This window comes from Chlorocebus sabaeus, chromosome 9 (genome assembly GCF_047675955.1).
Source record: "Chlorocebus sabaeus isolate Y175 chromosome 9, mChlSab1.0.hap1, whole genome shotgun sequence".
Classification (NCBI taxonomy): domain Eukaryota; kingdom Metazoa; phylum Chordata; class Mammalia; order Primates; family Cercopithecidae; genus Chlorocebus; species Chlorocebus sabaeus.
In genome coordinates, this window is record NC_132912.1 from 53,746,296 (window position 1) to 53,759,957 (window position 13,662).

At 39.3% G+C, this 13,662-nt stretch overlaps 1 protein-coding gene across 1 annotated transcript in view; it reads right to left on the reverse strand.

Annotated features, from left to right (window-relative positions):
* The window catches only part of LOC103247696 (arf-GAP with GTPase, ANK repeat and PH domain-containing protein 5-like), a 29,063-nt gene that overhangs the window by 2,017 nt on the left and 13,384 nt on the right, over positions 1 to 13,662 (reverse strand). Inside the window, 4 exon segments of the mRNA XM_073019008.1 lie at positions 211 to 262; positions 9,696 to 9,731; positions 12,349 to 12,368; positions 12,370 to 12,450. Of these exon segments, the coding sequence (XP_072875109.1) occupies positions 211 to 262; positions 9,696 to 9,731; positions 12,349 to 12,368; positions 12,370 to 12,450 (189 nt within the window).

The following is a 13,662-nucleotide window of genomic DNA, read 5'->3' on the forward strand; positions in this document are numbered from 1 at the left end:
GTTATTTGGATAGTGTATTTACTCATACTAGCTCACTAACTAAACAGAGCTGTAGATCAGTTCTTATTCCAGCACATTCTTTTTACAACACTTAAGATGACTAAATACAACATGAAATGGGGAAGATTTAAAAAAAGATGCCTTTGACTTCAGCATGAAACACATACAAGTGTATGATGAAAATACAATCTCAATAAAAGCGCCACTTACCGTAAATGAGTATAACTGTTCATCACATATGCTCAAAGATCCATCTGCATGTCTATAAAATAAGAATGTGCATTACTTCAAACACTGTTAATATCTTAGTATAACGTGTTTAGTAAAATACTGCCTCCTGTGTGCTTTGCTGTTTAGTTTACCGAAGCAGTTTTTACAAATTTTTCTCCTGGATCCTGACTTGCAGAAGGTTTCCTGACTTCTTCTTTCTGAGGACTTCATGTCCTGTACTGTGAAGTCTTTTATATGATAACCAGTCAGAAGTGCCCATAAGTATTGACTCTCCCTAACAGGCAATGGCAACAAACCAAATATATTTTCACTCTTCTAACCACACCACACACTGAAACACAAGAATGTTTTACAAAGCAGTAGTGATGAACTTTAATATATGTAAACGTGATTCAGATTTCCTAGCTTCCTTTCTCTTTAGTTCTGTGTAGTACACCCTCGTGATGTATTTATGTGTTTTCTGTTGTTTGAATTAAAAACTCATCTGCCTTTTTAAGAGGCCAGTCTTTGATGAACTTTAAATTTTGAAAACTAATGCATTCTGCCTACATGATAAACCAGTGGTTCCCCAAATGAGCTCTGTGGACCTCTCGGGATCCCCAAGACCCTTTCTAGAAGGGCTAAGAGGTCAACACTGTTTGTTTGTTTTTCGTTCGTTTGTTTGTTTTTTTGAGACCGAGTTTCACTCTTGTTGCCCAGGCTGGAGTGCAATGGCACGATCTCGGCTTATGGCAACCTCCGCCTCCCAGGTTCAAGTGATTCTTCTACCTCAGCCTCCTGAGTAGCTGGGATCACAGGCCCCTGCCCGCACGCCTGGCTAATTTTTGTATTTTCAGTAGACATGTGGTTTCACCATGTTGGCCAGGCTGGTCCTGAACTCCTGACCTCAGGTGATCTGCTCACCTCAGCCTCCCAAAGTGCTGGGATTACCTGAGCCACTGTGCCTGGCCAACACATACCTGAGAAAGCTGAATAAAAAATTAAAAAATCTGTAAAAGGAATACGAAGTCATTGCCTGCTTTTTCGTTGACACTTGCCATGACTGTATAAAAGCAAAAGTGGGTAAACTGCTGGTTTCTCAGCATAAATCAAGGCAGTGGTACCAATTACGTTAGTAGTCATTCTATTCTTTACTGTCCCCTACCGTAAAAAAGACAGCCTGAATTAAGAATGTCTTTAATGAAGCAGTAAAACTTAATGTTGTTTTTAAACTTTGACATCTCTTTAATATTCTGAATAAGTGGAAAATTAATAAGAAGCATTTCTACTGACTGCAGTACAGTTTTTTGTTTTTTTTTTTAAGAATTAGTGATTTAATTGTGAACTGAACAATCACTTTTTTCACAGAACACCGTTTTTATTTAAAAGTACAACTGGGTCAGCGTAGTGGCTCACTCCTGTAAAATCCCAGCACTTTGGGAAGTGAAAGCAGGCAGATGGCTTGAGCTCCTGCAGGAGTTTGAGACCAGCCCAGGCAACATAACAAAACCCTGTCACTACCAAAAATGCAAAAAAGAATTAGCCTGGTGTGATGCCACACATCTGTGATCCCAGCTACAGGAGAGTCCGATGTGAGAGGATTGCTTGAGCTGAGATGATGCCAATGCGCTCCAGCCAAGTGACAGAGTGAGACGTGGTTTAAAAAAAAAGTACAACTTTCATTCTCAAAAATAAATGAAGTGAGAGGTTGTCACTTCAAGGAAAATAAGTATTTATTCCCAATGATAAAATTTAGGCTTTCCTGAGGACTTTGAAAAACTTATTCCTTCTGCCGGGCATGTTGGCTCATGCCTGTAATCCCAGCACTTTGGGAGTCTGAGATGGGCAGATCAAAAGTTCAGGAGATCGAGACCATCCTGGCTAACACAGTGAAACCCCATCATAACTAAAAATACAAAAAATTAGCCGGGTGTGGTGGCATATCCCTATAGTCCCAGCTACTCTGGAGGCTGAGGCAGGAGAATCACTCAAATCAGGGAGATGGAGGGTGCAGTGAGCCGAGATCGCGCCACTGCACTCCAGCCTGGGCAACAGAGCAAGACTCCATCTCAGAAAAAAAAAAAAATAAGAAGGGGGGGCACCCAAGATGGGCCAATAGGAACAACTCCAGCCTCCAGCTCCCAGTGTGAGTGACACAGAAGGTGGGTGATTTCTGTATTCTCAACTGAGGTACTGGGTTCATCTCACTGGGGCATGTCACACAGTTGATGCTGGTCCGCGGGTGCAGCCTGACCAGCAAGAGCTGAAGCAGGGTGAGGCATTGCCTCACCTGGGAAGCGCAAAGGGGAAGGGAATTCCTTTTCCTAGCCAAGGGAAATTGAGACACACAACACCTGGAAAATTGGGTAACTCCCACCCTAATACTGCGCTCTACCAAGGGTCTTAGCAAACGGAACACCAGGAGATTATATCCCACACCTGGCCTGGAGGGTCCCATGCCCATGGAGCCTCCCTCATTGCTAGCACAGCAGTCTGAGATCTAACTGCAAGGCGGCAGTGAGGCTGGGGGAGGGGCACCCACCATTGCTGAGGCTTAAGTAGGTAAACAAAGCCTCCTGGAAGCTCGAATTGGTGGAGCCCACTACAGCTCAAGGAGGCCTGCCTGCCTCTGTAGACTCCACCTCTGGGGACAGGGCATAGCTAAATAAAAGCCGTAGAAACCTCTGCAGATGTAAATGTCCCTGTCTGACAGCTTTGAAGAGAGCAGTGGTTCTCCCAGCACAAAGGTTGAGATCTGAGAATGGACAGACTGCCTGCTCAAGTGGGTCCCTGACCCCTGACTAGCCTAACTGGAGACATCGCCCACTAAAGTGCAGACCAACACGTCACACCTCACACGGCTGGGCACACCTCTGAGACAAAGCTTCCAGAGCAAGAATCAGACAGCCACACTTGCTGTTCAGCAATATTCTATCTTCTGCAACCTCCGCTGCTGATACCCAGGCAAACAGGGTCTGGAGTGGACCTCAAGCAAACTTCAACAGACCTGCAGCTGAGGGTCCTTACTGTTAGAAGGAAAAATAACAAATAGAAAGGACACCCACACCAAAACTCCCAGGTACGTCACCATCATCAAAGACCAAAGGCAGATAAAACCACAAAGATGGGGAAAAAGCAGTGCAGAAAAGCTGGAAATTCAAAAAAATCAGAGTGCATCTCCCCCTCCAAAGGAAGGCAGCTCATCGCCAGCAACGGAACAAAGCTGGATGGAGAATGACTTTGACGGGTTGAGAGAAGAAGGCTTCAGTTGATCAAACTTCTCAGAGCTAAAGGAGGAAGTACGTACCCAGTGCAAAGAAACTAAAAACCTTAAAAAAGAATGGAAAAACGGAAAACTACAATAATCAATGCAGAGAAGTCCATAAACGAACTGATAGAGGTGAAAAACATGACACGAGAACTACGTGACAAATGCACAAGCTTCAGTAACCAGCTCAATCAATTGGAAGAAAGAGTATCAGTAATTGAAGATCAAATGAATGAAATGAAGGAAGAAGAAAAGTGTAGAGAAAAATGAGTAAAAAGAAATAAAGCCTCCAAGAAATGTGGCATTATGTGAAAAGACCAAATCTACATCTGATTGGTGTGCCTGAAAGTGACAGCAAAATGGAACCAAGTTGGAAAACACTCTGCAGGATATCATCCAGGAGAACTTCCCCAACCTAGTAAGGCAGGTCAACATTCAAATTCAGGAAATACAGAGAACGCTACAAGGATACTCCTTAAGAAGAGCAAATCCAAGACACTTAATTGTCAGATTCACCAAAATTGAAATGAAGAAAAAATGTTAAGGGCAGCCAGAGAGAAAGGTCGGGTTACCCACAAAGGGAAGCCCATCAGACTAACAGCAGATCTCTCGGCAGAAACTCTCCAAGCCAGAAGACAGTGGGGGCCAATATACAACATTCTTAAAGAAAAGAATTTTCAACCCAGAATTTCATATCCAGCCAAACTAAGTTTCATCAGTGAGGGAGAAATAAAATCCTTTACAGACAAGCAAATGCTTAGGTATTTTCTCACCACCAGGCCTGCCCTACCACAGATCCTGAAGGAAGCACTAAACATAGAAAGGAACAACCGATACCAGTCATTGCAAAAACATGCCAAAATGTAAAGACCATTGATGCTAGGAAGAAACTGAATCAACTAACGAGCAAAATAACCAGCTAATATCATAATGACAGGATCAAGTTCACACATAACAATATTAACCTTAAATGTAAATGGACTAAATGGTCCAATTAAAAGACACAGACTGGAAAATTGGATGAAGAGTCAAGACCCAGCAGTTTGCTGTATTCAGGAGACCCGTATCATGTGCAGAGACACACATAGGCTCAAAATAAAAGGATGCAGGAAGATCTACTAAGCAAATGGAAAACAAACAAACAAAAAAAGCAGGGGTTGCAATCCTAGTCTCTGAAAAAACAGACTTTAAACCATCAAAAATCAAAAGAGATAAAGAAGGCCATTACATAATGGTAAAGGGATCAATTCATCAGGAAGAGCTAACTATCCTAAATATATATGCACCCAATACAGGAGCACCCAGATTCATAAAACAAGTCCTTAGAGACTTACAAAGAGACTTAGATTCCCATACAATAATAATGGGAGACTTTAACACCCCAGTGTCAACATTAGACAGATCAATGAGGCAGAAAGTTAACAAGGATACCCAGGAATTGAACTCAACTCTGCACCAAGCAGACCTAATAGACATCTATAGAACTCTCCACCCCAAATCAACAGAATATACATTCTTCTCAGCACATCACACTTATTCCAAAATTGACCACATAGTTGGAAATAAAGCACTCCTCAGCAAATGTAAAAGAACAGAAATTAGAACAAACTGTCTCTCAGACCACAATGCAATCAAACTAGAACTCAGGACTAAGAAACTCACTCAAAACCGCTCAACTACATGGAAACTGAACAACCTGCTCCTGAATGACTACTGGGTACATAATGAAATGAAGGCAGAAATAAAGATGTTCTTTGAAACCAATGAGAAGAAAGATACAACATACCAGAATCTCTGGGACACATTTAAAGCAGTGCGTAGAGGGAACTTTATAGCACTAAATGCCCACAAGAGAAAGCATGAAAGATCTAAAATTGACACCCTAACATCACAATTAAAAGAACTAGAGAAGGAAGAGCAAACACATTCAAAAGCTAGCAGAAGGCAAGAAATAAGTAAGATCAGAGCAGAACTGAAGGAGATACAGACACAAAAAACCCTCCAAAAAATCAATGAATCCAGGAGCTGGTTTTTTGAAGAGATCAACAAAAGTGATAGACTGCTAGCAAGACTAATGAAGAAAAGAGATAAGAATCAAATAGACACAATAAAAAATGATAAAGGGGATATCGCCACCGACCCCACAGAAATACAAACTACCATCAGAGAATATATAAACACCTCTATGCAAATAAACTAGAAAACCTAGAAGAAATGGATAATTTCCTGGATACTTACACTATCCCAAGACTAAACCAGGAAGAAGTTGAATCCCTGAATAGACCAATATACGGTCTGAAATTGAGGCAATAATTAATAGCCTACCAACCAAAAAAAGTCCGGGAGCAGATGGATTCACAGCCGAATTCTACCAGAGGTACAAGGAGGAGCTGGGACCATTCCTTTTGAAACTATTCCAATCTAGAGAAAAAGAGGGAATCCTCCCTAACTCATTTTATGAGGCCGACATCATCCTGATACCAAAGCCTGCCAGAGACACAACAAAAAAAGAGAATTTTAGACCAATATCCCTGATGAACATCGATGCAAAAATCTTCAATAAAATACTGGCAAACCGAATCCAGTAGCACATCAAAAAGCTTATCCACCATGATCAAGTGGGCTTCATCCCTGGGATGCAAGGCTAGTTCAACATATGGAAATTAATAAACATAATCCAGATTATAAACAGAACCAAAGAAAAAAACACATGATTATCTCAATAGATGCAGAAAAGACCTTTGACAAAATTCAAAACCCCTTCATGCTAAAAACTCTCAATAAATTTGGTATTGATGGAACGTATCTCAAAATAATAAGAGCTATTTATGACAAACCCACAGCCAATATCATACTGAATGGACAAAAACTGGAAGCATTCCCTTTGAAAACTGGCACAAGACAGGGATGCCCTTCTCACCACTCCTATTCAACATAGTGTTGGAAGTTCTGGTTAGGACAATAAGGCAAGAGAAAGAAATAAAGCGTATTCAGTTAGGAAAAGAAGAAGTCAAACTTTCCCTGTTTGCAGATGACATGACTGTATATTTAGAAAACCCCATCATCTCAGTCCAAAATCTCCTTAAGCTGATAAACACCTTCAGTAAAGTCTCAGGATACAAATTCAATGTGCAAAAATCACAAGCATTCTTATACACCAGTAACAGACAAACAGAGAGCCAAATCATGAACTCCCATTCACAATAGCTTCAAAGAGAATAAAATACCTAGGAATCCAACTTACAAGGGATGTAAAGGACCTCTTCAAGGAGAACTACAAACCACTGCTCGGTGAAATAAAAGAGGGCACAAACAAATGGAAGAACACACCTTGTTCATGGATAGGAAGAATCAATATCCTGAAAATGGCCACACTGCCCAAGGTAATTTATAGATTCAATGCCATTCCCATTAAGCTACCAATGAGTTTCTTCACAGAATTGGAAAAAACTGCTTTAAAGTTCCTATGGAACCAAAAAAGAGCCCGCATTGCCAAGACAATCCTAAGACAAAAGAACAAACCTGGAGGCATCACGCAACCTGACTTCAAACTATACTACAAGGCTACAGTAACCAAAACAGCATGGTACTGGTACCAAAACAGAGATATAGACCAATGGAACAGAACAGAGGCCTCAGAAATAATACCACATATCTACAGCCATCTGATCTTTGACAAACCTGACAAAAAACAAGAAATGGGGAAAGGATTCCCTATTTAATAAATGGTGCTGGGAAAATTGGCTAGCCATAAGTAGAAAGCTGAAACTAGATCCTTTCCTTACTCCTTATATGAAAATTAATTCAAGATGGATTAGAGACTTAAATGTTAGACCTAAAACCATAAAAACCCTAAAAGAAAACCTAGGTAATAACATTCAGGACATAGGCATGGGCGAGGACTTCATGTCTAAACACCAAAAGCAACGGCAACAAAAGCCAAAATTGACAAATGGGATCTAATTAAACTAAAGAGCATCTGCACAGCAAAAGAAACTATCATCAGAGTGAACAGGCAACCTACAGAATGGGAGAAAATTTTTGCAATCTACTCATCTAACAAAGGGCTAATATCCAGAACCTACAAAGAACTCAAACAAATTTACAAGAAAAAAACAAACAACCCCATCAAAAAGTGGGCAAAGGATATGAACAGACACTTCTCAAAAGAAGATATTCATACAGCCAACAGACACATGAAAAACTGCTCATTATCACTGGCCATCAGAGGAATGCAAATCAAAACCACAATGAGATACCATCTCATACCAGTTAGAATGACAATCATTAAAAAGTCAGGAAACACTGTTGCTGGGATTGTAAACTGGTTCAACCATTGTGGAAAACAGTATGGCGATTCCTCAAGGATCTAGAACTACAAATACCATATGACCCAGCCATCCCATTACTGGGTATATACCCAAAGGATTATAAATCTTGCTGCTGTAAAGACACATGCACACATATGTTTATTGCGGCACTATTCACAATAGCAAAGACTTGGAATCAACCTAAATGTCCATCAGTGACAGACTGGATTAAGAAAATGTGGCACATATACACCATGGAATACTATGCAGCCAGAAGAAAGGATGAGTTTGTGTCCTTTGTAGGGACATGGATGCAGCTGGAAACCATCATTCTCAGCAAACTATCACAAGAACAGAAAACCAAACACTGCATGTTCTCACTCATGGGTGGGAATTGAGCAATGAAATCACTTGGACACAGGAAGGGGAACATCACACACTGGGGCCTATTGTAGGGTGGGGGGAGGGGGGAGGGATAGCATTAGGAGGCATACCTAATGTAAATGATGAGTTAATGGGTGCAGCACACCAACATGGCACATGTATACATATGTAACAAACCTGCACACTGTGCACATGTACCCTAGAACTTAAAGTATAATTAAAAAAAAAAATGAAAAAGGAAAGAAAAGAAAAACTTGTTCCTTCTACTGTAGGCTTGACAGCTTTTCAATTCTTAAAAGTGTTTTAAAGATTGGTGGTTAAATTAAAAGTGATTTTTGACACAATAAAACATAAACCAATATATTCCAAGTAATTAATGCACAATATTATAAATGCAAGTATGGGGCAAAAGATCCATTTACTGTGCAAGAAAGATCAATGAGTACTGAGGGAATAAATTTATTAATATGGAAAATGCCACCATGACTAATTTAAGAAACTAGCACTTGTGAAGTTTTGATTTAGTATTAAAGAATACCCACAACTGTCTGAAAACTTTAAAAATACCCCTTTTACCAACTACATATTTACATGAGGTTAAGTCACTTTATTGCTTCTTATTTTCTTTTTTTGAGACAGAGTCTCCCTCTGTCGCCCGGGCTGGGCTGCAATGGTGAGATCTCAGCTCACTGCAACCTCCGCCTCCTGGGTTCATGCGATTCTCCTACCTCAGCCACCCAAGTAGCTGGGACTACAGGCATGCACCACCGTGCCCAGCTATTTTTTGTACTTTCAGTGGAGGCGGGTTTCACCATGTTGATCGGACTGGTCTCAAACTCCTGACCTCAAGTGATCTGCCCACCTCAGCCTCCCAAAGTGCTGGGATTACAGGCCTGAGCCACCCCGCCTGGTCTCTTATTGCTTCTTTAGAGCACATTGCAAAGAAAGATCTAGAGAATCCAGTTGTCTCCTATGAAGGTCAACATGAGACTTTAAATAATATAAATACATGACACACTTTTTACTCCACTTTTTGTTGTAGAAAAGTTACTTTTTCGATGAAAAATTTCTGTTAACAATATTGTTCTCTAGGAATATTTTCTGTTGTCACAACCTGGGCCATGGGTTACTACTGACATCTAGTTGGTAGTGGCCATGAATGCTGCTCAACTCTCTGCAATACACAGGACAGTCCTCACAACAAAGCATTATCTAGCTCATAATATCAACAGTGGTAAGGCTGTGAAATCTAAACTAACAATAGATTTTGAAAAAAAAACTCAATGTTATATTTCTACCACAGTAAATATCAATATAATCAATATAAACACATACTCTTTGAGACTCTCAATCATTTAAAAATTAAAAGAGTCTTAAGGAACAAAGAAAACACAAATAATTTGCTTCGATATTTTAGCAGGCACACTACAACTTATGATGTCTAGAGCTGTGACCTAACACTGAGCTTGATATCTTGCAAAGTAATTAGCTAGAATAACAAGACAGGTTTCTAAAAAGCTCACCTTTGCGTGATATCATGATGTATCTCCAAAGTCACTCTGTGAAAGGAAAAACAATTCATAACAATAGATGTTATCATTTGTTAGGCCTGAAGACACTTTTTAAAATGGGGCAGAGGAAACTCTCCTAGGGGCCCTGAAATTCAAATCTTCTAGTTCAGAACAGCACCATAAGGGCACTTTGTTTCATTTCTTGGGTTTTTGCAAAAATATGAGAACCAAAACGCGAGGCAATATGCTGTTAGGAGACGCGTTTCTGTTGACGATTATAATATATAAATAATAACAGATTTCCCTGTTATATGCTCTTCTACCCGCAAAGCCTTTCATCCCATGCGATTTATTTTATGTATTTATTTATTTTTTGACTTAGAGTCTGGCTCTGTTGCTCAGACTCTCGAGTACAGTGGTGCAATCTTGGCTCACCACAACCTCCACCTCCCAGGTTCAAGCGATTCTCATGCCTCAGCCTCCCAAGTAGCTGGGATTACAGGTTTGTACCACTATGCCTAGGTAATTTTTTTTTTTTTTTTTGAGATAGAGTATTGCTCTTGTTGCCCAGGCTGGAGTGCAATGGTGATGATCTCGGCTCACCACAACCTCTTCCTCCCGGGTTCAAGCAATTCTCCTGCCTCAGCCTCCCGAGTATTTGGGATTACAGCAATGTGCAACCACACCCAGCTAATTTTGTAAAATGAGGCTCAAAACAACTGAGGGAAGGAAAATCTCAATTTTAGTTAATAGGTCTACACAATATTAGCACTTGTTAAAACGCCTGAAACATTAGCATGTAAGATGGATATGTCTATAGTGCTGCAAGTAGTTTTCATCCCTGAAATAATTTCACAATCACGGAATTTAAAGTTACGTGCTGGAAAGCACCAATGACCTTACATGACCTTTAATTCAACACTCATTTTACAGATCAGGGAAACAAACCTTAAAACTCACTTGCCCAAAATCCCACCAAATAGGAGCAGTTTCTCCTCCTAAACGCAAATGAAGCCGTGGCTCTCAAACTTTGCTGCACGTTAAAATCACCTGAGATGCTTTAATAACTGACTCATCTTCAACATGAGACATTTTAATTTAATTAGTGTTGGGTATGAGTTTGGGCATCAAGGTCGTTGGTAAAAGTTTCCCAGGTGATTTCAATGTGCAGCAAAGTTTGGAATGATTGAGCTGGGATGAAAATCAAAATCTTCTGGGATGCCTTTCTTCACACAGAGATGCCTCACATCCATCCCTATTTTCCTAAAAGCCTTCTCAGTGCCTAGAGATAGAGGGAAAGTGAAGATGGGAAGATACATGTGTTTGCAGACCTGTATTTTGGAAAAAAAAAAAAAAAAACCTTGCATAAGTGATCTCCATGAGTTCCACCTACCCCACTGACAACACTGCACTACTGACTCATCATAAACATTTTTCAAAATCTTTTCTTGAAGCCAATTTGCCCTATTAATTTGCTCAATAAACCTTTATATCACCAATAGTTAATATACCAAATGATTATTTCTCAGACTTGCTGATGGCAAATTAAAACTGACTTTACTTTCAAAAGTAGACTTCTACAAAGTAGAATAATGAGAAAAAAAGCATGAAATTTGTTTGAGCAAGATTAATCCTCAAAGCTACTTTTGAATTGTATGCTAATACATCAAAATATTTGAACTCAAAAGAAGCCAGGGACTCTAGTCGAAGTTGTTTTGGTGTATGTGCGCTCGAAGATTTAAGAGACTCGGCTGACTACCGACATTTAGTGATTACTCAATAGGTCCCAAAGCTCAGGACTTGAGACAGAGTTTGAGTCCAGTTTTTGCTGAAACACAATTTCATCATAACTATTGTTAAAAGGGAAGGAGAAAAGTGACATTATTATGAGTGTAAACTTGCCATTTTTAATTGCAGTAAAAGTTACTGACAATTGAATTCGCTAAAAAGGCTAGTGCATTTGAAACAAAATTGTTTATAAGCTAGTTATGTTTACAGAATGAATAGTAAAATTAAAGACATTAATATTCTAAATTAGCACTTTCCAAACTGTGTTCTAATAAATTAGCACTTTCCAAATTGTGTTCTAAAAATCAATACTCATAACCCAAGGAGATGATAATAATGTACACTGGACAGCCCCTATGGAGCTGGTGCTGGTGTTGGTTGTTCCTTTTAAAATAAACTTCATCTCAGGGTGCTCTCAAAGTGCATCTTTGTGGCCCACGAGGTGCTCATGCACAATGAGAGAAATTCAAATGCAGATACACTGTGGTGCCAGAAGAGGAAAAGCTGTTCCTTCTTCCCAGGCTAATGTCCAAAGTAGTACACACTGATTTAGGCCTATAATGCATTGAAACACTAAGTTTTCACAAAAACATTCAATAAAGGGAACCTATCCTTCTCACTGTGCTCAACATTGTCTAAAGGCATAAAGGCATCAAAAAGATACACTGTTTCTGGGATTGCTTCTCTGCTAACTGATTTTTTCCTTCCACCAGGACGTCTAAGATTAAAAGAGAAATTGATACTTAATATTTAGAATCTGGATATCAATATATAGTTGATTCTAATTTCTTAAACTGATTGTGGAAGAGGACAACCAAATGGCTGAAATAATTTTAGAATAAAGGAATCCGTCCCTTGGCAGTATAGTTGTACTCACGATATTATTGTCATTGTTAAGATAAGGCTGGCTGGCTGTGCTGTGACCAAGGAATATCGTCGAACATGAGCTGTATTGTTGACTGAAACGCACAGTAGATACCTGAAGGGGAAGGGAAGTATAAGCTAAACTTATCAAAGTGTATTTTTTTCTTGGTTAAAATGTCAAATGACAAAGCACTAAGATATTTCTTACACTCCATGAACTGCCTGAGTGCGGTATCATGTGCACTCTACAGAAAACCCATTGGAGGCTCTTAACTTCCAGAGACGATGTTTAAGATACGGGTTATAAAATGCTGCCCTTAATATGGTACCTGCCATCAAACCTAACATGGATTTTATGAATTATCTTTAAAAATCATGAGAAAAGTTTAAAATAAGATTTCATTGTTTTTTTCTACAGCAAGATAAAGCAGCTGAGAATTTCTATTTCTATTATTTATTTACTACGATAAAATGTAATGCATTAAATAATACTGGTACAAGAGCATTTTATTGCAGTGAATACAAGACTAATGCATTTACTAAATTACTCATCCTAAATGTATTATTTCAGGTGATATTGTGACATAACAAGTGTTTCAGATTCAGAGGCTCTGTGTGCCAGGGCTGCTAGGCCACCAACAAGCGAGGAAGCCATAGGTTTCTCTAGTCCTATTTTCTTATGTTGAGGATAAAAAGAGTATCACTTAAATATTCTCTCACACCCTGAAAACACATGACAACTTAAAAAGCTAACTTTCACTTCATATTTAAATAAAACTGCCATGACATGACTCAAACAAGACTCTCAGAGAATATTTTCCATTCATTTCAAAACTTGATCAATTTCATTCTATAAATCATCTGACCTGCACCTAGCCATTTTCCTGCTCTACCCCTGCTCTCTGCCTAGAATACTGCTTTTCTCTTTCCTTGTTTCAGCAAACTCGACTCCATCTACCCTCTTGGATCTCTTTGTTGGCAGCCACACCAATACATGTTTTTTTGAACACTAGTTAGTTGAAGTCACCACTGCTAACAAGATACCAATTCTTGCAGAGTATTCCCCTCATGAGGAAGTATGCCTCTCCATAAGAGTAAGGGAGGGCCCTACTCTTCCTACCTCCAGCTGCTGAGCATAGAATTTTGAGTAAATCCAAAACTTTGACAAGTGTTTGACAATTTGGTTATCATTTGGAACATAAATCTTACTACATTCAATTACAGCAAAAACATTACTAACAGTTTATTATTTATAGGTATTATTTAAGGTAGTCACAAAATACAAACAAATAATCTAACATCAGTCAGCATAAATTAGAGTATGAAA